The 27,365-nt window shown below is 51.4% G+C and overlaps 1 protein-coding gene across 1 annotated transcript; it reads left to right on the forward strand.

Annotated features, from left to right (window-relative positions):
* The first annotated feature begins 1,301 nt into the window (after nt 1–1,301).
* Nucleotides 1,302–27,012, forward strand: LOC122367100 (lysosomal aspartic protease-like). Its single transcript, XM_043339907.1, has 9 exons — nt 1,302–1,733; nt 2,767–2,893; nt 3,038–3,161; nt 3,746–3,864; nt 4,284–4,483; nt 5,269–5,391; nt 20,504–20,651; nt 23,122–23,214; nt 26,186–27,012. The coding sequence occupies exons 1-9, from the start codon at nt 1,663–1,665 to the stop codon at nt 26,345–26,347; spliced, it is 1,167 nt and encodes a 388-aa protein (XP_043195842.1). The 5' UTR covers nt 1,302–1,662; the 3' UTR covers nt 26,348–27,012.
* The last annotated feature ends 353 nt before the right edge of the window (nt 27,013–27,365 follow it).

Consider the following 27,365-nt stretch of genomic DNA (forward strand, 5'->3'; position numbering starts at 1 on the left):
GGGCACAGAGGCCTCCTGTGCGGGCACAGGGGCCTCCTGTGTGGGCATAGGGGCCTCCTGAGCGGGCACAGGGGCCTCCTTACGGGCACAGGGGCCTCCTTACGGGCACAGGGGCCTCCTGTGTGGGCACAGGGGCTTTCTGTGCGGTCGTAGGGAAAGGGGTCTCCTGTGGGCAAGGGGCCTCCTATTTGGGCGGAGTCCCTGTGCGGGCACAGGGACCTCCTGAGCGGGCACAGGGGCCTCCTGTATGGACACAGGGGTATCCTGTGGGCAAAGGGGCCTCCTACTGGGGCAGAGGCGTCTCCTGTGCGAGCACAGGGGTCTCCTTTTAGGCACAGGGGCCTCCTGTGCGGGCACAGGGACCTCCTGAGCGGGCACAGGGGCCTTCTGTACGGGCATAGGGTCCTCCTGTGCGGGCAGAGGGGCCTCCTGTCCGGGCACAGGGGCCTCCTGTGTGGGCACAGGGAGTTCCTATGCGGGTACAGGGACTTCCTATGCGAGCACAGTGGTCTCCTATGGGCAAAGGGGCCTTCTATTTGGGCAGAGGGGCCTCCTGTGCGGGCCCAGGGCCCTCTGTGAGGGCGCGGGCACAGGGGCCTCCTATGCTGGCACAGGGCCTCCTGTGTAACGATAAATACCTCTTAGAAAACTTCCCACGTGTAAAAGGGCCTCCTGTATGTTGTGTAGGCTTAGAGGTCATAGGGGCCTCGAACGCAGTATGCGAGTCTTTTACATCGGTGACGTTTCAAATTTGTCCCATATTTCAGGGGTGGCAATGCCACCCCTGCCTCGCGGCAGGGGTGGCAGGCTGCCACCCCTGCCCCTATGGTGGCGCCGCCACTGAGGCCAGGGCTGTGAAGTCGATGGAGTTACTCCGACTCCGACTACGGCTAAAGACAGACATTTTCAGAGGTCTTCATTCCCCGCCAAAAGGGCTCCAGACGGCATTAGGTATGTACATACTCCCAAAGGGGGCATGTCCATAGGTGGAGATCCGGGGGGGTCAGGACCCCCCCCCTGAAAACGAATTACTGCTATCAGCTATGTAAGTCAATGGTACTGCATCCAGCCCGCCTCCATCTGCCCGGCCTGGACCCCCCCCTGAAATTTTGACAGATCTCCACCCCTGGGCATGTCCCATCATTTGCCGATCCCTTGTACGCACTGGCCTCTACACTGCTGTGCAAGCGCAATAAAAGTTGTTTAGGCCATTTTCTAGAAAAAAACCGATTTTTATCTTTTTCGGGCGCTGTGCCCCGCCAATTCCCCTGGATTCGCTAGTGGTAGGTACCAACTACCAGCTTGTCTCTGAAATACCTACATTCAAAATAAAATAAGCGCAAAAATATGGTTGGGGAGCGAAAACCGCTGCAGTTCATTGACCTCGAGAGGACAAGCTTCCTCGCGCATGCGCATATTGAGGCTCGACAGTATCGTCAAGACTCGCGCAGCGTCCGTCGCGCGCCCAGTGACGTCATGTCATGTGACCTCTGACTCGGCGAAGCGCACTGACGAATGTAAACAAAGGAGAGAGGCGGACAGCCGAGAGGGGAGGGCGCCGATTCTCTGTATTCTTGTGATTGTGGGGCCGGAGCTAGGGCTATCCTTAACTTCTGTGGATTTGTTGTGAGTGAATCGAGCGGTCTAATCGTTAATTTCAGAATGAGAGCCATGTTGGCCCTGCAAGTCTGTTTATGCCTGGGAGTTATTCAGAGCATCAATGGATTCACAAGGTTTGTATTTCACAATTGTCACCAATTATCTCTTTCAAACTGTCCCCAAAAGATGGAATATATTTCAGCCTAGGTTGCATTCATGATTCATGTCATTAAAGTGCTCTTAACTATACTCAATTGGATGGGAAGAGGTCGTAAGCTGGAAGCGCAATTGCAATGCCTTTCATTTTCCTGTGATACTGCACATTTTATTTAATTATGCTTTTATTTGTTTGACGCCATTTATATTAAAAACAATCCACCTTGCCTTTGTACATGTCAGGCATAAAAGAGCTCAGGTTGCAATGTTGCATATTTGTTATGTTCATGAGTATTTTTGTAGGTATTTATTGGTAAATGCAAATTTGTTGAATTATGACACTACACTTAACATTCAGAACTCTGTACATGCTTTTGACATTATTGCGAGTGTTGGCAGCTTGGGGTGATATTGCTGGTGTCATTTAAAAAAAATCTTTCACATTTTTTTTTTGCTTAGGAAATGCACCAATGACAAGAAGTAGTCTATTTGTAGGCAACGATGTTGTTCATGGCCTGGAGCTGCTGTATATTGATAATATTCAGCATAGAATCAGTCATTGAAAGTGATTATGAAGAGGCACTCAACATCACTTTCAATCTGAAGTCTCAGTTTTCAGTGTTTTGAAAGAATATATGAGGAAAAATTATTTGTGAATCAATGTCTCTTTGTAACAATCATGTTTAAAAAGATTGATATTCAAGAAATTCCAGGGCTTTAGAATATGTCAATGAACAAAGCTAAGAAATTAATATGCGGAGTTTTAAGCTTGGTTTAGTGGTAACAAAAGTGGTGAATTCATTGAAGGCTCAAAGCTGTCACTCATAATCATATGCTGTTATTGTTTGAACTTGGATTACATTGTCCTGTAATGGGTTTTATTTGATGCATTCAAAGATAAGAGGAATTTTTCAGGCTCATCACTGGCTAGTAAGCAACAGGCATAACCACTCTGACTTTCTGATGCACACCTGTAACTGGTTTGTTACTTGTGTAACATTTATGTGATAGGGTACCTCTTCATCGCTTCACCTCGGCTCGCCGCTCCCTTCAAGAGGTGGGGACCTCTGTGGAAGTGATCCGCCGCCGCTGGGCGACCGCTGGACCGCACCCGGAGCCACTCTCCAATTACCTGGATGTAAGTACTTCCATTACAGATGCCATGCCTACTATTCCCTCCGATAAATTCTCTTACAGTCGTATGTTGATGAACTGGTGTGGCTAGCTCTACATAAGTGTTTGCACTTCCAAGCGGCATCACTCGGTCAAATTTGATTTGCAGGCTCAGTACTACGGACCGATCAGCATCGGCACGCCGCCGCAGAAGTTCCGCGTTGTCTTTGACACGGGCTCCTCCAACCTCTGGGTGCCGTCCAAGAAGTGCCACCTCACCAATATTGCGTGCTGTAAGTACCTGTTCGTTCCCTATTGGATCCATACTGAAATAGTGGAGTCGGAGTGTGACTTGATGAGTCGTGGCTCGGCTTCGACGCTTCGTATTGAGGGAACTCTGGCCTTGGGGTGGGGTGGGGTGCGAGTTGGATAATGTTTGGCTAATCTATCGGTTTCAGTTGTACTGTGTTTTTCGAAAAACCATACCTGCTTTCCGGACACTGGGGATACGTGTCTCACGGGAGGGGCCAGGCTCGGTATCGACGAAGAAGCCTGACAAGCGACAACTGCATCTGAGGATGGCCTCCCGGACGTTGGACCTCCATGATTGAAAAAAAAAACTACGAACTGCGCAGTGGTCACTGTTGCGGGGCGGGCGGGGTGTGTCCTTGTTTGCCCGCGATCCGTATTGGTCTGACCCCTGGGGGGCACGTTTTATGCCGGAAAAAGCTCCGTGTCGACAGCGCCAGCGGACGTGCGAGATCCTCAGTTGTGCTGATTAGCGCACTGTTTTTGCCCCCGTTTTTTTGGTGTCGGTGACCCGATTTCGAGGTCACGTGACTGGCAGACTGACGCCGGGCGTTGCTTTTGTCGGCAGTGCTCCACAACAAGTATGACAGCTCTAAGTCGAGCACATACAAGAAGAATGACACCAAGTTTGCCATCCAGTATGGCAGCGGCAGCCTCTCCGGCTTCCTCTCCGAAGATACCGTCTTTGTAAGGAGAATCAACAGTCTTTGAGCAATGAATGCAGCAATGAATGTATCAATTATCAACTACGGGTTATAGCTTCGCTAGGCTTTCAAAGGGGTAACATCAAGGGCTGAATGCTGATGCATTATTTGAGTCGTAGCTTACTCACACGTTTCGGATGGGTTAGGCTGGATATGTGGATGCTCTAACATAACGCATCAAAATTCAAGTTCAGCTTCCCGGCATCATGCCGTGTCCCGAACGGCGTCAAATGCGATGAGTGAGATTATAATTAAATCGTCAACTTTGTTTAGAACACTGGAGATGTCCGACAATTTTTACCGTTATTTTTGGAACTCTTGTGATCATTTGCTGATGTGTTCAGTGCACTTTCTTGCACGCTTTTTCCGCCAGTCACTATACGGGCGCTATTGTCTACGCAGGTCGGTGACGTGCAGGTCAAGGGCCAGACTTTCGCTGAGGCGCTGAGCGAGCCCGGCCTCGCCTTCGTAGCGGCCAAATTTGACGGCATTCTGGGCATGGCCTTCCCGCAAATCTCCGTCGACGGCGTGGTGCCCGTTTTCAACAACATGGTCACTCAACAGGCGGTCGGCGACGCCGTCTTCTCCTTCTACCTCAACAGGTGAGTCTGCGAAACTGACTGATGAATGGGGAACTGATGTTTGGTGCAGATATTCAGTTTTATTTGTAACGACTTCATATTTTGCTCGGTCGCACAACATGCATCATTTATATCGTTTGATACATTCTGTACCGTTGTTTTTATGTATAATTTGTTCTGTTAACGAGATTCGGTTGCTTTTATTCAGATTTTATTTCGTGATAAATATTCTCACATTACATCTGCTCTTTCTCACTTTCCTTGAAATTTCGAGCTATATTTTCCAAAGAAAAAGTGTAATTGTCGAAAAATGTCTGATGAGAAGCTAGCTCTCGTACCGAACATTCGACGCTGCCGCCGCTGTTTTTTGTCTAATGGATCACTGCATAGTGCATACTGAGTGCATAGGTCAGAGATCAGAGTCAATCCGTCCCGGATCTTTTCTGTCACAGCAAAAACTGGGGTCAGCACTCAGCAGCTGAATGTCATGACGCTGTGTTGCTATGGCTGGCCGCATCGACGCGTCGTCTGTGAAGGAATGCATATCTATGTTTACCAAACCACCGACATTTACATAGAGACTGCAAGCAAACCACGTCTTGCAGTTCTTTTAATGGCTGGTGATTTGAGACTAAGCTAACAAACTAATGTGAATTATGTTTCTGAGAAAATTTATCTTGACAAAAACGACAAGACGATGAAGATGATCAGCAAGACGATGTTGTTGTCCTAAGGATGAGAAGGACACTGAAGATTTCAGCATGTGCCTCAGACCTCCTAACCGAACTTGTCGCTCGTGTCCTCAGGGACCCGCACGCGGCCGAGGGAGGTGAGCTGATCCTGGGTGGCTCTGACCCGGCCAAGTACTCTGGTGACTTCACCTACATCGGCGTCGACAAGCCCGGCTACTGGCAGTTCAAGATGGATGGGTAAGTACTGACAAAGGATGCACGAACGGCATCCCTAGCCGTGATGTTACTCTGACGTGATCCGATTATGTGTGTAACTATCTCGGTGATCGTTACCTCGGGATCGTGTACGATATCTCAAGCACCAACCATGAACGGCACATCTCGTGGCGATGCTATGCTATGACCTACGGAATCCGGGAGTTACTTGGATCGTTCGTAACCGAGTTTTGAGGCCAACGGGTGATGGGTAAGCCGTCGTGAGCTGTCAGCAGTTTGGACTTTACGATTGTGACAGCATGTGTCTGAAGCATAGTTATAAACTACGTGCTGCCGCAAAATCGATCAACGACGATGGGCACACGATGGCTATGCTGTTAAAGGGACCCTCCCACCTTCAAAAAAGTTTATGAATTGGCATGAAAGTGATGTCGCTCGATTCAGAAAGAGCGAAAACGAATGTCTACCAAATTTCATCGAAAAATATTCATCGGTTTTCAAGATATTAGACTTTTACTTTTGTTTACCTTTTGGGATCTCCACTGTTCCTAGCGACTTTATTTAAAAGTGCGGCATTTGTTGCGCGCAACGCAGCATATACCACCGCGTGCTACAAAACGTTTTAGTCAAACATTTAAAAATCGTTAGATATCGGCGCTGACGTCACACATTCAGAGGGGTATTCCTAAGCATTAGCCCCTCTGAATCAAAATGCTGCAATTTTGAAATTCAATATTTCCGATTTAAGGCATTTCTCGATGTTGTGAGTGCCGAAACCGGTAATTGTGAGCCAGGGACCCCATTTTGGCTATCTCAACTCAAATCTAATGTTAAGGTGGGAGGGTCCCTTTAATGCGGACGTTCTGTTACCTTTTAATCAACCAATCGAACGCAATCGATGAATCGATCAACGGCCGACGCGCATCGCACAGTTATCAGCATTGACTTCAGTGTCGACGGTAGAATCCAAGGGCGGACTGGTTGGGACCTACCCAGTACCCATCGCAGCGGTCCAACGGTTGCGGCCGGGCTGGGTCTGTTTTTGCGGCGGTCCAGGGTCGGCGCGGACCGGCTCTGGCGCCCGGCCGGTCTCCGGGCGCATTCGCTGGGCCGGTGGGCTCTGGAATGTTAATGGAACTCCCACCAACCCTTTAGCGGATCCCAAACAGTGGTCAACGGATGGCCTTGCCGCCTTTTGAGTGGTTTGGTATTCGCTATGTTGTTGAGTGTTCTTGTGTTTCTTTCACTTTCTTTGTCGTTTTTAAAATGCATGCGAATTTTAGTTATTGTACTCTAAGCTCATCATAACTGATGTGTTTCTAGTTACTTACGTGTGAGCTTTGTCGTTCCCCGTTTCATTCCCCGTAACCAGTCTCATCTGTTGTTGTTACTGTCGGCGTCTGTGGTGGCTCTGGACCGCCGCTGTGGCCGAGGCGGGACAGAATTCCGACAGCCGCCTGTTTTACTGGGTCCCGTCCCGGCTCTCCCCACGTGGGCAGCTTTCCCCGGGTGCCCAGAGAGGCGGCTGGGGATGAGAGGGCGCTGGAAGTGCTTGGGCCCTCACAGGGTTTACACATGGCTCTTGTCACCTTTCTAGAACTCATATTGATGTGAGTTTAGGCGTCGTCCCAGCCAGCGGTAGCCCGTCTTTTCCAGAACATTCTATTCTGTCCTGTCCCCATTTGCGGTTACCCCTGCCTCCCCCTGTGGCCGCCGATATCCATTAAAGGAAATAGTTCACTTTTAACATGGGATTTTGAACTGGAATAGCAGTTTCGTAGCTTGAGCTGAGACTAGCACAAATCAGGAGCTTTTACGGCTCAACGATCACCCTAGACGAAGATATTCCATTTCTCGTTCCGAAAAGAGTGCCTTGCAGAGGAATGTGTGCCTTGCACAGGAATGCAGCCACGTCATCGTCAGCCAATCAGCATGCTGCTTACAGCTAATGCAGCATGCGTAGGTTTGAACTACGCAATATGATTGGTCAACGCGTAATAAGCTTCCGCGTCAAACATTATTTTACATAGAATATAGTTCGTCCTATATTAAAATATAGAAAATAATTGTTTTTACAAAAAGGTTTTATTTTATTTTCTGATCATTTTGAGCATAAAGAATCGTAAACTCATAGCAAAATACTAATTTCAGGAAAGTGAGCTGTTTCCTTTAACGATTGACCGCCGGGTGTGCGGTGGTCGGCTGTTGTCGGGCGCCGCTGAGCGTCCCTCGCCCCGTCCCTCCGCGCGCCCGGCCGGCCGTATTGAGCGCCGTTCGCCGCCGCCCACGTGGGTACAGGACACGCAGCGCCGAACACGCGGCCACGTACCGGGTCGGCCGGCAGGGGCTGCGCGGTTAGAGCTGTAAACGGCGGTAACGGGGTAAATAGTTACCTACTTGTTGTGGTTTGCCACAGGTGTAGCGAGTTGGCCCCATTTGGGAAGTTTCCGCTGGTAATTACCCGCCTGTTGCCCGTCCGTGGCCGCAGTCTCGGGGAAATCGATGAACACTGAGCCATCCGCTCAGGAGTTTACGCTACAATGAAGACACATTAACAGACACGGCACTCGTGTGTTTGCTTGATTGTGGAAAAGTGGACGGTTCAGGTTGGGCTGCAGACGATATTTGTATTGCAAAAGGGGCTTCTTGAACAGTTGAGTTGCTGCAGAGGTTTAGTCTGAACCAACGTTTGCCGTCGCACCGGCGCCTTCTCGCGGCGACCGACTCGGCGTGGTGGAGAGCACGCATTGATCGCCTCAGCGTCTGCGGCAGCTGGCATGGCGGCCGTCGGCTGTGCGCTCTCGGCCGGCTTTCAGGCCTCAGCCCTCAGGTGAAGGGACGGAATCGGAAAGCAGCCGCCTACTCTGCTGCATGAAAACTCAGTCACTCCACGGCCCACGTGGAGGGGTACATTGTCTTTTTATCCGATTAGAAACGTATCTTTCGTTCTGCAGGTGTATTGACCCATTGGAAACCTCATGTGGAAAGGCATGCTCTCTTCACCCCATGTGCACAGTGATGCAAATGGGGTTCACGAGTGGCCATAAATACCCAAAAGTCAAGTTTACCAAATTGAGTTAATTGCGATATGGCCGAGTAGACAAATGTTTGGGGCATCTGAAATCACATGGTTTTCATGTTTTTGTCAAAACCGGCCTCGTGTATAATCGTCAGAAGTCGTGACATTTTCTAGTTCGTAAAATGACGGTCAGACACTCGCAAGTTCAAACGCCGCTGGTTTGCGTTCATTTCGTACAAATTGAAAAAAATATGCATGAGAATGATCCCCAAAGCCTTCTGCTTCTAATGCCGGGTCACAAAAAGCCGTATCTCATTCGCTTTGGCGGTAATCTGACTATTTATCATCATGTTGCAATCGCAGTTTTTTACTAAGAAAAAAATGCTTTCGTTTCACCTACAGCACTTAACACAGTGTGTGCCCGTTAGTCCACCATACCATAGCCTTCCCTAATCATTTCTGAGTCGCATCGTGAAAGAATTAAGGCGCTAGCACAGGGCTGACCGGCGCTACAGAGGTTTTTGTCCGGGCGGTCGGGTGCCGCAGTGGGCGCGCAGTGGGCGGGTGGGTGCCGCCGCGCGGCGTCCGGGCGGCGCGGCGGCGCGGCCGCCCGAGCCGCCCGCTGCGCCGCGGCACCCGACCGTGCCGGACGAAAACTTCTGTAGCGCCGGTCAGCCCTGTGCTAGCGCCTTAATTCTTTCACGATGCGACTCAGAAATGATTAGGGAATGCTATGATATGGTGCACTAACGGGCGCACACTGTGTGAAGTGCTGTAGGTGAATTGAAAGCAAATATTTTTGGTAAAATACTGCGGTTGCAACATGATTACAAATAGTTAGCTCACCGCCAAACCAAAATAGATACGGCTTTTTATGACGTGGCATTAGAAGCAGCAGGTTTCGGGGATCATTTTCATGTATAGTTTTTGCAGTTTGTATGACATGCACGCACGCTAGCGGCACTTGAATTTCAAGTACCTGACAGTCATTTTTACGACATCGAAAATGTCTCGACTTCTGACAATCCTACACGAGGCCGGTTTTGACAAAAACATTAAAATCATACTTTTTCAGACACCCCAAACATTTGCCTGACTGACCATATTACGATTTATTCGATTAAGTGAACTTGAATTTTGGGCCTTTTTCGTATTTATGGCCACTCGTGAACCCCATTTGCATCACTGTGATGTGGTACGAAATTGTCACTAAAATCAGGGTTCGGTTGCGGAGCCGAACTCAGCGCTCCGACTACGGACGGCTTTTACCATGACATGACTGCGGTTATGGCTGTAGCTTCACCACCAGTCGTGGTTTCAACGCTCGTCGTGATCCTGATTACAGTTCCCGCTACGTCTGTGGCGGCGGCTTATGACCTGCCAGCGTCCCGCCCCGTTCCCAGCCGCCTTCCACCCGTTATCTGCACTCCACTCTGCCGCGCGGCGCTCCCAGCGGGCCGGTAGAACGACGGCGTGTGTGGCGCACTGTCGACGATCCCGCCGCGGCGCGGTCGATACCACCAGCGGTGCCGACGTCACACTGCGGGCTGACGGCGCTTCGCTTATCGTATTCTGCTCAAAACTTTTATGAGCGATAGAATGTGGTTAACGGTACGTTACTCCTTCCAAGTTTTAGGATAGCCTCTTACGTGCATCACGCCATAGTTTTGTTTGAGGGCAGGCCTTAGCCCATAGCTGTATATTTGTACTTTCCGAGTAGTGACGTGCGAGTCGTATAAAAATGTGGGCAGTATATTTGCCGAGTACGGTCAAGCCCGCTCAATGAGGGGCACTCTTGAATGAGTAGCCGTACGCGAAATGAACTGCCAAAATGGCGGCAGGATGTGCTATTCCCCTTCTGCCGGTCCCAAAATAGCACGGGAAGGTGACCGTCAGTGGCTCCGCAGTCGGCCGGGGGGGGGGGTAGCGCGGGCGGGGAGGGGGCAGCGCGGCGCTGGCGGCGGCGCCCGGCTCCGTCAGCGCGGCGCCCATGGTCGGCGGCCGGCCGGTTCATCGCCCTCGGGCCGGCCCTGGACGGCCGCCGACCGTAAAGACGGCCTCCCGGCCGGCGACCCGACTCGGTTCGCGCGGCCCGGCGTGCAGGGGTCGGCTCGGGGTCGCGACCCGCGCCGCGGGGCTGACCTCGGTCCGCCAGCGCCCTCTCCTGGCCGGACAGGCGTGCTGCGGATGTGGCCCTCCGGAAATGGAGCTGATAAAGCTGGCTGCTGACAGGTTCGAGTGTCACGCTGTCCTTTTGAGGAATCGTTGAATGAAGAGGCTGACTTCTTTCACGCCAGGAAAACTTGACAAACAATTTCGCTGTTCCGGCGGGGTGTCAAAGATAAGTCGGGATCAATCAGTGGGTTATCAGTTGGCGTTTCGAGTCCCGCGCGATTATGGTAATGCCACCTGACAGACTCGGTGAATCCAATGATTGCGGCTTGCATAACGGGGGCGAACGAGCTGTCAGCTCATTGGGAAAATGCGTATGATTTTCAGCCTTGATTTCAACATACACTTATTAAAACGGAAACAAACTGGCTATTTGATTTTCATACCTCTCCGGCTCCAGTCTCCATGTTTTGTGTGATAACGGACATCGTAATTTTCTCCCCATGCTCAAAACATGATCCAAAGCGTGGCAGCTTGCCACTGGCTGTCACGGTGACCGTCCGATGTTGTCTTTGCTTGTTTCATTTCCATGGCAGTGACCCGCCGATTCTCCCGCCTTCTGGTTTTGTTACCAAGCGCCGAGCGCGCCCCCGCATGCCTTCACACGCCTTGGACGCATCTGGGGCGGATGTTAGGCGGGTCACCTCGAACCGGGAGGGAGAGGAAGAGAGAGGGGAGGGAGTGGGGAGAGGCAGCGGGCGCGCTCTCCCGACAGGCAGGCGGGAGAGGCCGGCTGTCAACCGTCAGCCATCTGCTCGCCGGGTGGCAGGTGGTGGCGGAACCGGCCCCCACCTGCCCCCTCCCCGCCCTCCCGGCATGTTCCCGGCCCGTGCCGTCCCGCAGCTGCCGCCCCTCCCCCTGGAGCCCGGGGGAGGGGGAGGGGTACCGCACGAGCTGACAAGCACCAGAGCATGAGCGACAGCGTGGCGGATGTCCGTTACAGGCGGCCTATCAGACTGAAATCACGGGACTGGAACTGGACTTCGCAGTAACGATGAGGAGACTGAATCATGATATTGCTTGGTTTTTGTAGTTGATTTCAACTTTGTACTCTGGTGGGGATTTTAGCACTTTGGGGAAAACGCATTGGATGAACTCCTGTTGAATCACGGTCGTAAATGAAAGTCGTTTGACAGTGCAGTAGTTTTGCGGTGCCAAAACTGCATTGAAGAAAAGTTTAAATCATGTGTGGGTACCGGTACCGGTATTTCTGAACGGCCTTTATAACAATGACCGGGCGTTATCGCCGTCATTCTGTGAGCCTATCTAGAAACGATTTATGATTAGCTTGGCATTCATTCGTCAGGATTCACGACAAGCCACCAAGCCAGACGTTCAAAGGTCCATTGGTGAATGGTGGATGTCACATTAGCGCTAAATTGACCTATCCAAGCGTAAAATAAGCAAACTGATTGAGTGATAGATTATAGCCGATGTCGACACCTCACGATTAGTATCAGACTTCGATTGAAAAACAACACCGATTACACAATAGGTTCTTTACTTTCAATCCTTGCATTCGTCGTGCTTTAGCGAATGTGGAATGTAATGCAGAGATCAGAGATGCCTTTAAAGCACCGCTTTTGCACCCCCTCCCAGTAGCGGCGGAATATTTTCAATTAAGGGGGGGGGGGGGCACTGCCGACTTTTGGTCCCATCCATTCTTTCCATGCAACGCCCATAGGGCTAATGTTAAAATGCCAAAATCAAAGGGAGGCACGGTGCCCCGGTGCCCTCTCCGTTCCGCCGCCTATGCCCCCTCCCCCCCACGCACACACACTGATCCACGTTGAGTGTGCTGTGCTCAGCCGCTGACATGAGGTTGGCGACCGGCGCCACCTCACCTGTCTCCCATGTGGGCGGCACAGGCGCCGCTGGCACCGCACCGCCGCGCCGAGACCGGTGCCAAGCGCGCGATAGCGGGGAATTTTCCAGTGCACCGTCCGCCTGCGTGATCCCCGCCGGATAAACTCGAAGAGGACGGGCTTGCGCTATTTGGGATTTTCGTTACTCTTGTTGCAACCGACAAGGAAAATTCAGTGTTTCAATGTTATGTTTTAAGAAGCAAAGCATGACTTTTGAACACATGGAGAGTTGGCTTTCGACAACGACTCACTGTGGCGGAACCTCGACCATAGTTGAATCGCAGTTGTCGCCACTAACAACCCACCGTGATGGGACGTTATTTGTGTGTGAAGGCGGAAGCTTTCCATCTGCAACGGAGCGGCTCGTTTCCGGCTGTGGCGTTTCGCCGTGTGCCGGCGCACGGCTGGGGCTCGGGCTCGTCGCCGCTCGGGCCGCCCGGGCCGCCGTAGTCTGCCGTGGTCCGCTCACCGCTGGGGCGCACCCCCACGGCCGGTGAACTCACCGACTGGGGCTCAGCTCAGCGCCGTGACGTCACCATACGGGCGCGGCGTGATTCCCAGAACTGGGTGCGTGTCCGATCACGTCCGCTCTCGGTGTGGGAGTAGATAAAAAATGACGGTGTTTCGTGTATTTTTAGGGAAATTCGCTCGTTTGTAGCCACGACTCTTTCTCCTATGATTTTACTGTGCATGCTACGTCCATGTTCTGAAATATTTTTATTGCACACGCATGATGGAATGACTTACATAACGCAGCGCCACTAACGAGCGTTTCTGCGCGGCGAGTCGGAGCCTGCCGCCCGCCGCCCCGGTTCAGTGCAGCGCAGGCGGTCGATGGCCGCCTCCCGCCATGGCGCGGAACGGCGCCGGGCGCGCGCGCGCCGGCCGGCGCCAACCACGTGGGTCGGACCGGCCGGCGCGGCGCGCCACGCGCAATGGCCGCGCTCAAGGCTGTCGGGCCGTGCAGGTGCGAGCGGCGGCCCTCGGCCGGGGTGATGGCCGGTCCCCTCCCTCCTCCACCGGACCGGCACAGAGCGGCGCCGAAAAGCGCGCGAAGCACAGAACGGCCCCGAAAAGCGCGCGAAGCGTGGACGGGGCGAGGAGAAGGGGGAGGGGAAGCAGATGGCGCCACCATACAGGGCTCGCAGGCGTGTTTTGCCGGGTGCTCGAAAGCTAGTGCGGCACCACTGCACTGCTGTCGATTGTTCTGGGTTTGGAGACAGCGACGACAAACCCATGTGACGTCGCTTGTACAGTCACCAGCAGTTGCTACCCATCACCCTCGGACGGCGGGGGAGCAAGCTACCACCGCCCCTGCGAGACTAGCGCCGCCATGCGCCAAGAAGTGGAAACACCACGTGACTGAGGCCACGTGAGGGGAGGGTCACGTGATGGAGGGGCGGAGCATAGTAGCTTTTGCGCCCGACACTATAACTGAAATGCGGCGCTGTGATTGGGCGCCTTAGCATGAATGAAGCCCCGGCGCCAGAATCAGCCGTTCGCCTTATATGGAAAGTGAGCCTTTGCGTTTCACAGTTCTGTATTGGTTTGAGAGCCACGGCACCATACGAATTGTGAGCCCCTTTGAACGGGTCACCGCCCGAGGCACTGAGGCGACGGCTGTGCCGGGCAAAGTCTAGCCTGGTGGGAGAGGTGGGCCAGGGAAAGTGCGATCGAGCAGCCACTGGGACGTGGATTGGTATTATCCAACCGCGACAAACGATGTCAGTAGCCTCTTCTCGTGTCATAGACAGTGTCTATGTCTATGACACGAAATAGACACTACGAAATAGACAGTGTCTATGACACGAAAAGCTAGACAATGTGGACAGTGCCCAATCAAAAGCTACTAGACGATCCAGTTAAGGAGTTGGCAAGGTAGCCAGACCAAATAAAAAGTTTTTAATTCGATTTTGGTTGACAAATGGCATACAAGCCCGTTGTGATGGACCAAAAAAGGAGCTGAACAGTTCATACAACTTCTAAAAAGCTCAACGGTTTAAAAATTCAAAAGTTAAATGTTAAAATTCAGCCTGCATGTAACATTATTAAACTCTGGTCCGGCGCTGGCAGGAAGCTTATATTGCCGCTTGCAATTCCACTACGTTGTAATATAACCAATTGTTCTGTGAGAGCAGCAACTGAAAGCCCCGTTGAGGGGGGAGGGCGGCGCAAAACGGTCCCCTCTCTCCTTTTAAGTCGATATCTCCTAAAGTATAGCAAATGTCGGCACCAAACTTTCAAGACCCCTCCGGGCATCATTTTTACACCTTGTGACCAAATTTTCCAGAGCTCTTATGAAAGGTTAGTCACAAATGACGTCAGAGGGATGCCATGTTTTGTCATTTTCGACCCAATAAAAGATTTAGCGGGGAGAGCTGTCACGCTACAGTTTTGAAGATAACGAAAAATATTCAAGATCAAAAAGATGTAAAATAAACAGCGCTACCGAACTGCTAACTCTTATCTCTAAACAAAAATTGATTTTGACCATCAAAACTATAGAAGTATAACACCCCGAAAATACCAACAACTTTCAAAATTAAAACTGAAATATATGTTATAGAACTATCTGCTCTAGATATGCCAAACTTAAACTCGATAGCTCCATTTTTAGCAAAGTTATGGCAGGAAAGCTACTCAAAATTTATTACGTAAAATTTTCAAATTCAATTTTTAGCCGTCACAGAACACACAAAGCAAGCCAAAGACTATTGGATTTCCTGTGATGAGTTGCATCGAATAGATACCCCTTTTATGCAAAATATCAACTTTGAAATTTGACCTTCTTTGACCTGACCTTGACCTGACCTCCACTCACACCGTCTACGGCCGTCTAGCTCACACCATTGAATTTTAAATGTAAAATTGGCCATAAAACATGTATCACACGACCCTAGCATAGTTGGGTTCATATTGTGACCCTAAGTGACCTGACCTCTGTGAACTGACCTGGCATCAATGACATCTTTAGGCAGCATATGTATTAGACAACCAACGCTCCATCGATGTTTTTTCGATAGCATGCGTTTTATTTGATGTGTTAACTGACTGTAACGCATTCCTTAGACTAAATCGGTCAAAACAATGCGACCTTTGACCTGACTTGTGACGTCATGGGTTGCACCTAGGTCAACGAAACCTGGTAACATGGTAGTTCCCTGGTGGGCTATCGAACGCTCTTGGAATGTTTAAAATCGGTCGGTAACTTTCCGAGATCTCAGGTGGAGGGCGAAACGGCTGCACCACCCGATCAGGTGGTAGGGTCCGCCAATAGCCCAAGGGGGCGCGGAATATTTATTCACTCATACAGTGTCATTTATTTTGAAAGCACCTTTCTCACGCCATGACAAGGCCCTCTCGTAATAGAACGAAATGAGGAGAGTGTTTTCACGCCTCCTTTTGCACGGCTCTAAGTGTCATTGAGCTATCAACTGTCAGCGGTTTTCGGACAATGAAGTTCTTAGTTCTTACTGAATCCAATTTTATTTCAGACGATTGTCACTGTGCTAGTTTTCACTGTGCTGCGTAACGGGGAGAGCACCGGGACACCGTGCCCCCTCTGATTTTGGCGTTTCTTCATTAGCCCTATGAGCGTTGCATGGAAATAATAGGGCCAAAAGTCGGCAGTGCCCCCCCCCCTTAATTGAAGGTGTTCCGCCGCTACTGCATCCCGTCAACGTGGGTTTATCATAAGGATGCTAAAATTTAATTTCCAATCCGAAGCTGTAATGATGGAAAGCAAATTTGCATTTTACATGTGAAACAAGCTGATACAACTAAATATTTCCTCTCTCGCTCCCTCTCACTGATTTACCAATTGCCCTCTTTCTCATTTTACCCTCTCTGGTTTTCCTTTCAGTTTTTCTCTCTCTCTCTCTCTCTCTCTCTCTCTCTCTCTCTCTCTCTCTCTCTCTCTCTCTCTCTCTCTCTCTCTCTCTCTCTCTCTTCTCTCTCTCTCTCTCTCTCTCTCTCTCTCTCTCTCTCTCTCTCTCTCTTCTCTCTCTCTCTCTCTCTCTCTCTTTCTCTCTCTCTCTTCTCTCTCTCTCTCGCTCTCTCTCTCTCTCTCTCTCTCTCTCTCTCTCTCTCTCTCTCTCTCTCTCTCTCTCTCTCCCTCTCTCTTTCCCTCTCTTTTTCTCTCTTTCTCTCTCTCCCTCTCTCTTTCTCTCTCTTTCTCTCTCCATCTCTCCCCTCTCTCTTCCTCTCTCTCTCTCTCCCTCTCCATCTCCCTCTCTCTCTCTCTCTTTCCTCACAATATTCTCGACTGTCACTGCGTTGTAGGGCTTGTTTCCAGACAGGTCCAGGCGCTCCCACTCCGCAGGCCCCAGCCCATACGGCCCAACCGCTCAAACACCCTCCGGCGGATGACCTCTGACCTCGGCGACCTGACCCCAGCCGACCGATCGCGTCCCTCTCCACGCCTCCGCCCCGCTTCCCCCACTACAGCTGCGTAGTAATTGTAGCGTGTGCAAAGGTCACGTGACATTATTTACTTCTGCGGCTTGTTCGGCTGACAAGAGATGGCACTAGTGGTCTGTGGATCAGAGGCGGGACTAGGTTCTACGACTTCTTGGGGCACACTTTAGGGCAGAAAAGAGGTTTTTTGGCTCCCCATCCCAAAATGCTTCGAATATACAAAAACAAGTTAGATATTCGAAAATCGGAGGACCAAACGGATCGTTTGACGTATCTTGCGCGACTGAGAATTGATCGGTCTTCAAACTACTGAACAAAAACGAGGTGATTAGTAGCAAGTGCTGGTGACTGTACGTGGCTATCAGTTGAGGATGATTTATGGTATATAGCTGTCCGGTATTGAGTGAAGAGCTGAAAGATTGCAGATTGCAATGACGGATCACAAGAATCGGGAGGTTTGGGGGTCTCGTTCTTCGTCTCGAAATTCGTGCAGTTTACCGATGATGGCAAGTTTAAGGGCTAACTAAATAATGTTTGATGTGGCAGCTTGAATCATTTTAGTTGATAAGTCATAAAGATTTTTCAAAATAAAGCATTAAATTGTAGCAAACTGAATCTGCAGAGCTGTGTAGAAACCGTGCTGGTTTTACTAGGGTGACTGGTGAGCAGTCTCCACTTTCACGTGTTATTGTAAACGGCATACCGACAACCCGGACAACCGACTGAGCTGCCGGCGGGCCGGCCACCAACCGGCCCGGCCCCTGCTTCCCCGTCCCTCCCTCACCGGCCGGCCCACGGCGGGCACGGATCCGGTACAGGGAGAGGGGAGAGAGCGCGGAAGAAGGAGCGGCGAGACGCCGGCCGGCGCTGCCGCGCTGTGATTCACGACCACACGGCGCGGCCCGCCGAGGCTCTGCCGGCGGACAGTGCGCCGCGCGGGCCGCGAAAAAATTATTCTGGAGCTCGGCCCTACGGTAGACACCGGAAGCTGGGCGTGCGTAGAACACTCTTCCGTGTGGCATGATTGCTACAAAAGTCATCCGAATGTTTGAATTGCTGCGGGCACCAGTATGTTGTGAAGAATGTGAATTTTAGTTTCGTATTTAGACCGAGATGGCTAGTATCTTCTCACCATAATTTTTAAGGCAATTGTTTTCTTTGTGAGCTCAAAAAATGAAGCAACCAGCATCAGCAGTCTGAAGAAATTGAAGTGATCCCACAATTTTCGGTTCAAGGTGTCCATAATCATTCAGCACAAGTAACGGCTATTTGCGCTCACTTTCTTTGCGAAAGTGAAACCAGAGCCTTTTTAGTGCCGATTATCTAGAACGGTGTGTATAATTTGAGTGTTCGCCCTTGGGGGGCAGAGCGGGCGGTTCAGCCGGTATGTTGTTGGCCTCCCGCTGCACCGGGACCGGGCCGGGCCGATCTCTCGGCCGGCCGGTCTTCCACTCCCCCCCCCCCTCCCGGTCGCTGGCCTTGACAGTGCAGTGCACGGCCGTCTCTGCACGGTGTGCACACTGCACGTGGGAACTCCCGCGGTGAGGCCCGGCGCCGGACTACGTCAGCCCCGCGCCGGTATCAGAGGCTTTATCGTAGAGCCTGGTATAAAGCCTACAGGCCCGGCATGGGCATCATACAAACACATGGCCATAGCCCTCCGCGAAGCGCACTTGCACTAAACTTGCGGTTTTTAACGCAGCTTGTTTATTTTCGTACAACGTCGAATGCAGATGCATTCGGGCTGCACGATACATTTACAACATCGTACCTTATGTTCGCGTTGCACTGTGTTGACCGTTAATTTGGCATGCAACCACCGTACGCTCAAGGCTTTGTCCGTGGATCTGTTGATGGCACAGATATGCAAAGTTGCGGTTTTGCACTCGGTCGGCTTACCACTACCCTATGAACGGCCATGCCGCCGGCGCTGGGGGTCCCACTGACGCCGCTGATTCTTTCGAGATTCGAGTCACTGGCTGCTATGTTTTTAATAGCAACCAAAGCTCAATGCCGATAATGCCTGGTGCAGTGGTTGAGTGGTGACTTACCCTGGTTGTCACCACTCCCACCGATCTGCTGGTCGAGTCTGGTCTGCAGTGGAGTGGTGACAGCGTGCTGTGGCGTGAGGCTGCTGGAGTGTGGGCGAGCGGTGTTTGTTTGGTCGCCGCAGATGGATGAGGTGCTTATGGTGTGGCCGGGTGTGTGCTGTGCCCGGCTGCGACCGCCTTTTGGTGTCGCGGTCTGCGGATTAAATTATTTTCTATTTGGAACCAGGATGTAGTCCTCAGTCCTCACAAAGGCGGCGCTTTTTTGCTGGTGGAGAAACGACTTCTGTCATCTGTGTAAGTTTGGTAAGGAAGAGACCGACATTCTCCCCCGCGACGCAATCCTGTACTGTCGAGCATTGCGCTGAGATGTTAGCAACCGTTGTTGCCGCTGGCTAGTCCCCACGGCAGAAACGATATTGAGTTTTCGCACAGGCGCCCGCCTAAGAGCACTTCAATGTCACTCTTACTCGAACTTTATTTTTATTTAATGCAAGTAGTAAATGCACAGGACACGCAAACTGTGTCATGGTACAACATCGCTCTTTAGCATCGATTCATATTCGATCCATGATTTATTTATTTATGATTCGTCGTGAATCATTAGTGGAAGCGGCAGGAAAGAACCTGTAAACGTCACGCGTTCTAACTTGAATATACAATGATTCATGTTTAATGTGTGAATCACCCAAGGTCGAAATTATTCATGATGAATTCATAATTCATCGTGAATCATGGCGAACTGGCAACAAAAGACGTGTAGGCGCCGCTTGTTCTAACTTGAGTCTGCAATGATTCATAACTTGAATCTGCAATGATTCATCATGTTTGGTGTTTATGAATCACTCCTAGGAAATCACTGTTAGAAAACCCTCTGAATTGATGTCACTCCTCGAGTTGAATCGTTTACCATAGCATTATGCCGAGTCCTGTTTGTTGGTGTGACTCACCCGCCGGATTCACTCGCTGGAGCTGATTCATCTGACCTTTGTCAGTCGCTGACTGACACTCGCCGTCCCCAGTCCGTCAGTGTTTGTGACGGACATCAACGGGGCCGGACTTGCGTGGTATTTGATAATGAGGATAGCGAGCGGACGAACTGGGCTGCCTTCCTGAGAGCCCTTGTTGGGTGTAGTATACCTACGTGACCTTAACTACAATCATCTCCGAAATTATTGTGCTAAATTCTTACCACCGACCCACCATTTTCACTTGCCATTCTGCTCTCAGCCGAAATCGCAACATGTGAGAATTCGATGCTCTTCGTTCCATTTCCTTCACTGTAAGGCCATAACCGGAACTTCCTGTGTTTGTCACTGTTATATAACATTTCCACCTCCCCATCCCACCGATTTGGTGCGCTAATCAGCCGTGTGGATACTAGGCAGTGTTCGTGGATTTTCCTGTCCGTGTGCATTGTGCGCAGTGCAGGTTTCCGTTGTGCGGGCTCCCAGGGCGCTGGCACAGTCGTGGCCGGTATAATAATAATAGATATAACCTCGACATAATGCCGAGTGTCCCGGCTGTGTCCGGCTCGCAGCTTTGACGTCATGTCGTGCTGGATGCCCAATACTTACCTGATGCTGACATCCATTTGCGCCGGTCCGTTGCAGCCTGGAGATTGGCGGCTCCAAGTTCTGCGCCGGCGGCTGCCAGGCGATCGCCGACACGGGCACTTCGCTGATCGCCGCACCCACCAAGGAAGCCGACGCCATCAACAAGGCCATCGGAGGAGTGCTCATCGTCGGCGGGGAGTACAAGGTATGATAGGAACTTTTAATGTTACAAATTGAAAATTTTCATTGATATCAATCTAGATGCATATCCGTAAATACGTTCGGGGGCGAGGAGGGCAGGTTTCTTAGACGGAAAGCTACAATGCAGTTGGCATCTGTTTGTGCTGCAAGCGAAGGTCATTTCCCCCAATTTTAGCGCCAGTCTGGCGCCCCGCAGGTGATTATCTTCGCATCGTCAGGGCTGGCTGCACATGATAATCACCAGCTCTGTCTTCCCTGTCACGCTGCATGCTCATCCACCAAAAGCCCGGACGACTCAGTTCACAACCGCAGAGCCTCCCCAGTCCTGCGATCGGCGCGATAGAGGACCGCTTACCGTCACGTCCGATTTCAGTCCGCTCTGCTGGACGGAAAACCCGTTCCGCTCCGTTCTGAAGTATGTGCTGGCCTGCTGGACTGGTCTGGCGGGACGGGGAGGGATACAGTCAATGCACTGTGGGGACTTTGTCCATCCTAGCACGACTTAATTCATATCGCACCCTACGCTACTTTTACTAGCTTTATTTCGCCGTCAAATGGTTGGGCTAATGGTTACTGATCCCAGACAACATGGTTGGCTCCCTTGTTGCATCCATCCCTCCCCCCACCCCTTCCCATAGACTTAGCGCTAAGTCGTCTTCGGCTAGCAATGCATCGTGGGCGTGGAAGCGTTCAAGAAGTGGAATGAAGCTACAATTGTTTTTAGAAATAGGTATTTGCTCGTGCTTAGCCCAATAATCAAAAGGCATTTCGGACTTAACCTTGTGAAGCCTTGCACTTGAAGGGGAGGGGGTCGAACAGATCCTCCCCCTCGGTTTTTCGCAACTTACTCAAGCAAAACGTGGTGGAACGCGACGAAACTTTTTATACCTTGGAGTCGGTCAATTTTATACATGAACTGAAAAGTTCATGACCTTGACTTTCATAAGTTTTGACATATGACCTGTTTCTCCCGACCAGGTTAGGCTGCTATCGATTTGGCGCATGTGAGCGCACATCATCGGCGCTTGTGGTTGCTAACGCTCCAACATATGAAATGCTGTTTGTTCCTGGTATTTTTAAGGTCATGTGAAGGTTAGGTCGAGGTCATTTAACTTAGATGACCTTAGTTAACCTTTCCGAGTAAGCATTTTTCTAGATGAGTGCTTGAAGATAATTTCGAATTTAACACCCGTTAAAACCTTTAATAAGAAGTTTTGGTGCTTACGTAACCTGTTACGGAGCCATTAGTAGTGATTGACACCGGCCTATGGATAGGCGGCAGGGCACCTAATCGTCGGGCCTAGCCTGACCCGACCTTGCATGAAAAGATCATCATTGATCAAAACTACCATGAAATTCGTGACCACCACCCCCAAAACCTACATCCCCACTTTACGAAGTTATATCAGTTTTCGATTTGCCTATATCAAAGCTCTATAACTGAAGCTTCATGAGGTGAACATTAACTGTAGGAGCCAGTAATGTAGACGCAGCGTTGCAACAGCGTTGTTGTTTTATCCAAAAACAATATTTGGCGATGGAAAATAGCAAGGTCAACATGGTATCACCCCTCCCTCCCTCCTCCCAACCCCTACTGACCGGAAACCCCCAGGCGGTGTGCTGCGGTCGGGTAACCCGCCGCGGCGCGGCCCGGCGGGGCGTAAGAAACCACGCGTCACCGTCTGCTTTGACGTCTCATAGTGACTGGTTTAGGCAAATTTCGGCAAAAAATGAGAGTTGCCCCCGACGCAGAAATTATTGGAGAACATTTTGATATGTGTTTCCACGCGTACCACCGCGTATCAAACTTTGCAGGGTAACAGTTTGCTGATTCAACTCCCGGAATCAAAAGCATTTTAACATTTTTAGCATTTCCTTCGAAAATGATACCTTTGGTTGATTTTTGAAAATTTTCGTGTATACCATCATCTTCCTCATTAAACAGAGATAATGAAAACATATCGCGACTTTAAGCTGCTGTTCAGGAAAACGAGTGAGCGGGCGTTTCATTGTCATGTGTTTTTTCGCTATATCCGGGAAGCAGGATGCTGGTCGGCGCAATGCTACACTTTGAGAGGTGTTTTGAGGTGTAAGCAATCGTTTTTGAAAGGATTTAAGGTCGGGTATGGATGCACTGGGCAATTCTACGTGAAATGGATGACAAAAAAGTGGATATCAAAATGCTCGTATTTGCCACTTATGTCGTGCTAGGATGGCATAAGTCCCCACGGTGCAATGGCCGCGGCGGAAACCAAGGGCAGCCGGTCCGGCACTCTCCCACGCCCCGCGCCCGTCTCACACGGCTCCCGACACTCTGGGAGAGGCTCAATTTATAGAGATTGATTGTACCAGCAAGACTTGTTAGTTTGTCGCTAAGGAAACATACAGTTGTGGATGCAGAAAAGAGCTGTGATCGTTTGACTCACTGTGCAAGTGATGCAGTGTGCTGTAATTTTCTCTTGTTTGTTCTTCAGGTGGACTGCAACCTGATCCCGAACCTGCCCACCATCGACTTCATCTTGGGCGGCCGCAACTTCACGCTCGAGGGCAAGGACTACATCCTCCGGGTAAGCATCCTGGTTTGCAACCATCCAAAGCAGGGATGCGGAGCCGTGGAAATTTCAGACGGCTCCGGCTCCGGCTCCGGCTCCGGAGAAAAAATCGGCTCCGGCTCCGGCTCCGGCTCCGGGTGAAATGTTATGGCGGCTCCGGCTCCGGCTCCGGCTCCGAGTAAAATGGTCCGGCTCCGGCGGCTCCGGCTCCGGCTCCGACTCCGACTCCGACTCAGTACATCCCCTATGCAATCAATTAAATACGGGTGGAAGAAAAATTGGATTGGTTATACGCGTTACTCTTTGCCATGACCGGCTCATGACCGCGTCCCCGCGCAAACGCACCTCGGAGAGAACTGGCAGAACAAAGGACTAGGAAGCGATGGCATTGGAAACGCAGTCGCCGCGAATCGGAGTTCACTGAACCATCGTAAGCTGACACCCGTCTCGGCAGAGACGGTGCTGGGAGTCGCAGTCCACTGCACTGGCTTGAAAACAATGGCCGTCACCTGATGACCGGTCCTCATGTTCTGGGGATGCAGTAGACGTGGGGGGGGGGGGGGGGGGAGGAGCAGACAGGAAGTTGATTGCGTACTGTGGGATACTGGGGATATTCGGCTTTTTTCATTCACTTGATTGCCCATGACGTAAGTACATACCATATGTTTCACTGCCTTGTACTGTCAAACCGAACTAGGTCAATTATTTTTTTTTCCTCTTCAAAAAATAAAAAGGAGCCGGAGTCGCCCCCTTTTTGGCGGCTCCGGCTCCGGCTCCGGCTCCGGTCTATATTGTTTCACGGCTCCGGCTCCGGCTCCGGCTCCGGGCAAAATATGCCGGCTCCGGCGGCTCCGGCTCCGACTCCGGCTCCGGCTCCGCATCCCTGATTATTCCAAAGGCACAAACTTGAAGACGTTGATTCGGAACGTGAAACTTTGTAGATGCTCTGGCTTTTTATTTTTCACTGATCCCAACTTACATGTCGGTATGATTATCCTATGAAGGTATGAAAGCTGTGATTGCCAGCGCTGCCTCTCATCTTGCGGAGACGGGCGGGTGGGATCAGTTGCGCTTAGTCTCTGTTTTATCAAAAGACCGCATACTGGTGGGTTGCGGTTCCAACTTCCAGGAACCCACCTACGTCAATGAACTCTTTCACAGGCCGCTCTGGGCTTATGTCGAGGAAAATCTGCCGCGGTCTGCAAGTTTTCAGTTGTATGTGGATGGATTGTTTTTAAAGTTTGGAAGCCATTGCCAATGCTTTCCGGCTTAGTTACTCTGAAGTCTAAAGTATTTTAGCCCGTGGCCCCAGCGTTGCTTTTCAACTCACGATTGATATGCTGGGATTTACAATTCTTTGCGCAAGTTTTAATTCCATTTAGTTTGTTAGCTTTATCCCGATGTGCTTCATATTTTTGTTTATCAGTTTGATAGCATGTGTTCGCTTCATTTCTTTTGATCCCTCTTTGTCCGGCGCCGAGTCAAAGGCGATGCGCTAGGCATACAAGATTGAATCTGTTATCTTGTCACACCGGGGACATTTTTGTCTGATTCAGTTGCTGTTTCAAATCCTTCATTTTTGCCATTTCCCCTAAACCAACGATTACTAAGTACTGACTCGCCTGCCGCTGTCATACCGTTGGTCGGGCTGGCAGTGCCCGTACCGCATTGCATGATGACCGCACAAACAACCTTTGATTGCGCAACACCGGTCGTGCGCTGACTAGCGCGCCGCAGTTGTCGCCCGTCGATCAAACTCGCCGTGCAGGATGTTTTGTATTTCTCCTTGCATTCCTGCAATGCATTGTTCGTTACGCGCGTCCGCAGTAGAATCGTCCGGTTATCGGGTGGAAAAAGTGCAGCGCTAACCGCATCAAACAATTTTTATTATGTGGATAAAGTTCAATGGATTTTTAGAAACCTTTCCGATGGACCGCCTGAGGAAGCTAGTGAGAAGGCTGGTGCAGAATGCATGACCCGGTGGGAAAAGGACCGTTTTTTAGATTTGGTCTTCACTGAATCATTCATCCACACCTAAAAAATAATCTCGAAAAATCAGGGCCTCTAGCGGATGGACGTCTTGGTTATGGGGCTCCCTCCCCCTCTCTCTGTCGCTCTCGCTCTCGCTCTCGCTCTCGCTCTCGCTCTCGCTCTCGCTCTCTCTCTCTCTCTCTCTCTCTCTCTCTCTCTCTCTCTCTCTCTCTCTCTCTCTCTCTCTCTCTCTCTCTCTCTCTCTCTCTCTCTCTCTCTCTCTCACTCGCTTTTGTTTTCTCTTACGAAAAACATTTCATGGAAATCGCGAGCAGGAGCAGAAGACACACCTGATCTATCCACTGTAGAACACTGTCACCAGTGCTTTAAAATCTGTGTCCTTCAGGCCTACTACACACTTCCCAGCAAATCACTCTCAGTGTCGGCTCCTTTCCTCTGGCCCCGTCCGTTTCCCGCCTTTTCCCTGCCGCATGGACCCACGTGGCACGCCGACCGCCGAAAGCGCGGGATCAGCGGACGCGGCTCACTCCCGCCACTTTCCCCGCGGGCCCGCCGCCGCGCCGCTGCCTTTGTCGGTAACCGGCCGACCCCTCTCCCCCTCCCCCCTCCCGCACGGCCGCCGGCCCCGCGCGCCATGCCGCGAACGGAGCGCCAGGGGCGGCGTCAGCGGCGGCGTCAGCGCGCGGCGCTGGGAGGACAGGGCGACGACTTCACAATGGGAGATTGGCGGAGATTTGTGCGGTGATTGATACGATGCGGTTTTGATATGAACCGTATATGGTTCCGAGTTGGTGGTCTGACGTCTACTACCCGGGTAGCTTATTTTTTAAGCATATTTTAGTCACATCGCGTTCGTCTCTGGCCTTCAGTGCCGGCTTTTTGCTGTTGCAGCATGGACTACGAAACTTTCTCATGTAAGCAGTTGACTTCTTGGCTGCCTTCCTCCTGCCGTGTAACGTCTTATCCGTTCTGACTCCAACACCGTCCGCCGCAGGTCTCGCAGGCCGGCCAGACCATGTGCCTGTCGGGCTTCATCGGTCTGGACGTGCCGGCGCCGATGGGACCCATCTGGATCCTGGGCGACGTCTTCATCGGCAAGTACTACACCGAGTTCGACATGACTCGCCAGCGCGTCGGCTTCGCTGTGGCCAAGTAGATTCGCCGGCCGCCAGACTCCTCGCGCGCGAAGTGCTGCGTTGAGGCTAGCGCGCGCCGCGGCCCGCTCAGAGGCTGGCCGGCGGAGCGCGCGGCAAAAACCGCGCGAACAATGCGGCCTGGCGGGAGAGGGGGCGCCACCGCGCGGCGCGGCGCGATCCCGTCACGCCAGCCGGTACCCACGTGGCCGCCAGTATCAGGGCATGGCCAGAGGGCTGTAATCTGTATCGATAGAGATTTATTGGCGACTATCTCAGTGATTTCACGCATGGGCGTGGTGCCGTCTCCGCGGCATGGATCGTCGCTGTGGCTGTTATCGTCTATTTATTAGAGATCCTCGCCGCGACGAGATGTGATCCCCGCGGGCGCGCGCCGTTCAAATTTGGCGCGCCGGGCCGGTTTGAAAGGGCACCTTGTTGACGCGAGGACGCGGTAGGGGACGAGAGACCGTTATGAGCCTGGGGTCCGTGTCAATGGGGTGCCGTAGAGGGGAGAGGTAAACCCGAGGGGCCAGTTGGCGGGAGGGGAGGGACGGAAGTGGGGGAGTACTGACCCCAATCTGTGCCTATCTTGTGCTCGAACCGGTGTGATATTTAGCGAATAGCGGTGATGTAATGTTTATGACCCATGCTATCGTACGATACGCAATAAAAGAGCAGAGCTATCGTTGTTAGTTGATCGCGCTATGGCGGACAAGTGACTTGGATATTCAAAACTGAATCGTAGGCACGTCGAATTGTCCACAGCGCGGCGAATGTTTGATAATCATCCTTCCCTTAGAAAGGTCGACCGTCAACCCTCTCATCAAAAAGGCACTCGTTAGCATCTACCTACAGTTTCTTTTGCTCCACCAGCCTAAAGCCAGTCTGGAGCCGGGGGTACCTTTTTTTTAATATTTTTGTTGCCCGACCCGGGCTTTTGTCGTTAGTAGCACACATTCATACTGGGTTAGTACACTATATACACGGCAGTGGTACGAAGCGTTTTCGGCACCCACTACGCGGGACAGCCTTGACCGC

This window comes from Amphibalanus amphitrite, unplaced genomic scaffold (assembly GCF_019059575.1).
Source record: "Amphibalanus amphitrite isolate SeventyFive unplaced genomic scaffold, NRLGWU_Aamphi_draft 000850F_arrow, whole genome shotgun sequence".
NCBI lineage: Eukaryota > Metazoa > Arthropoda > Thecostraca > Balanomorpha > Balanidae > Amphibalanus > Amphibalanus amphitrite.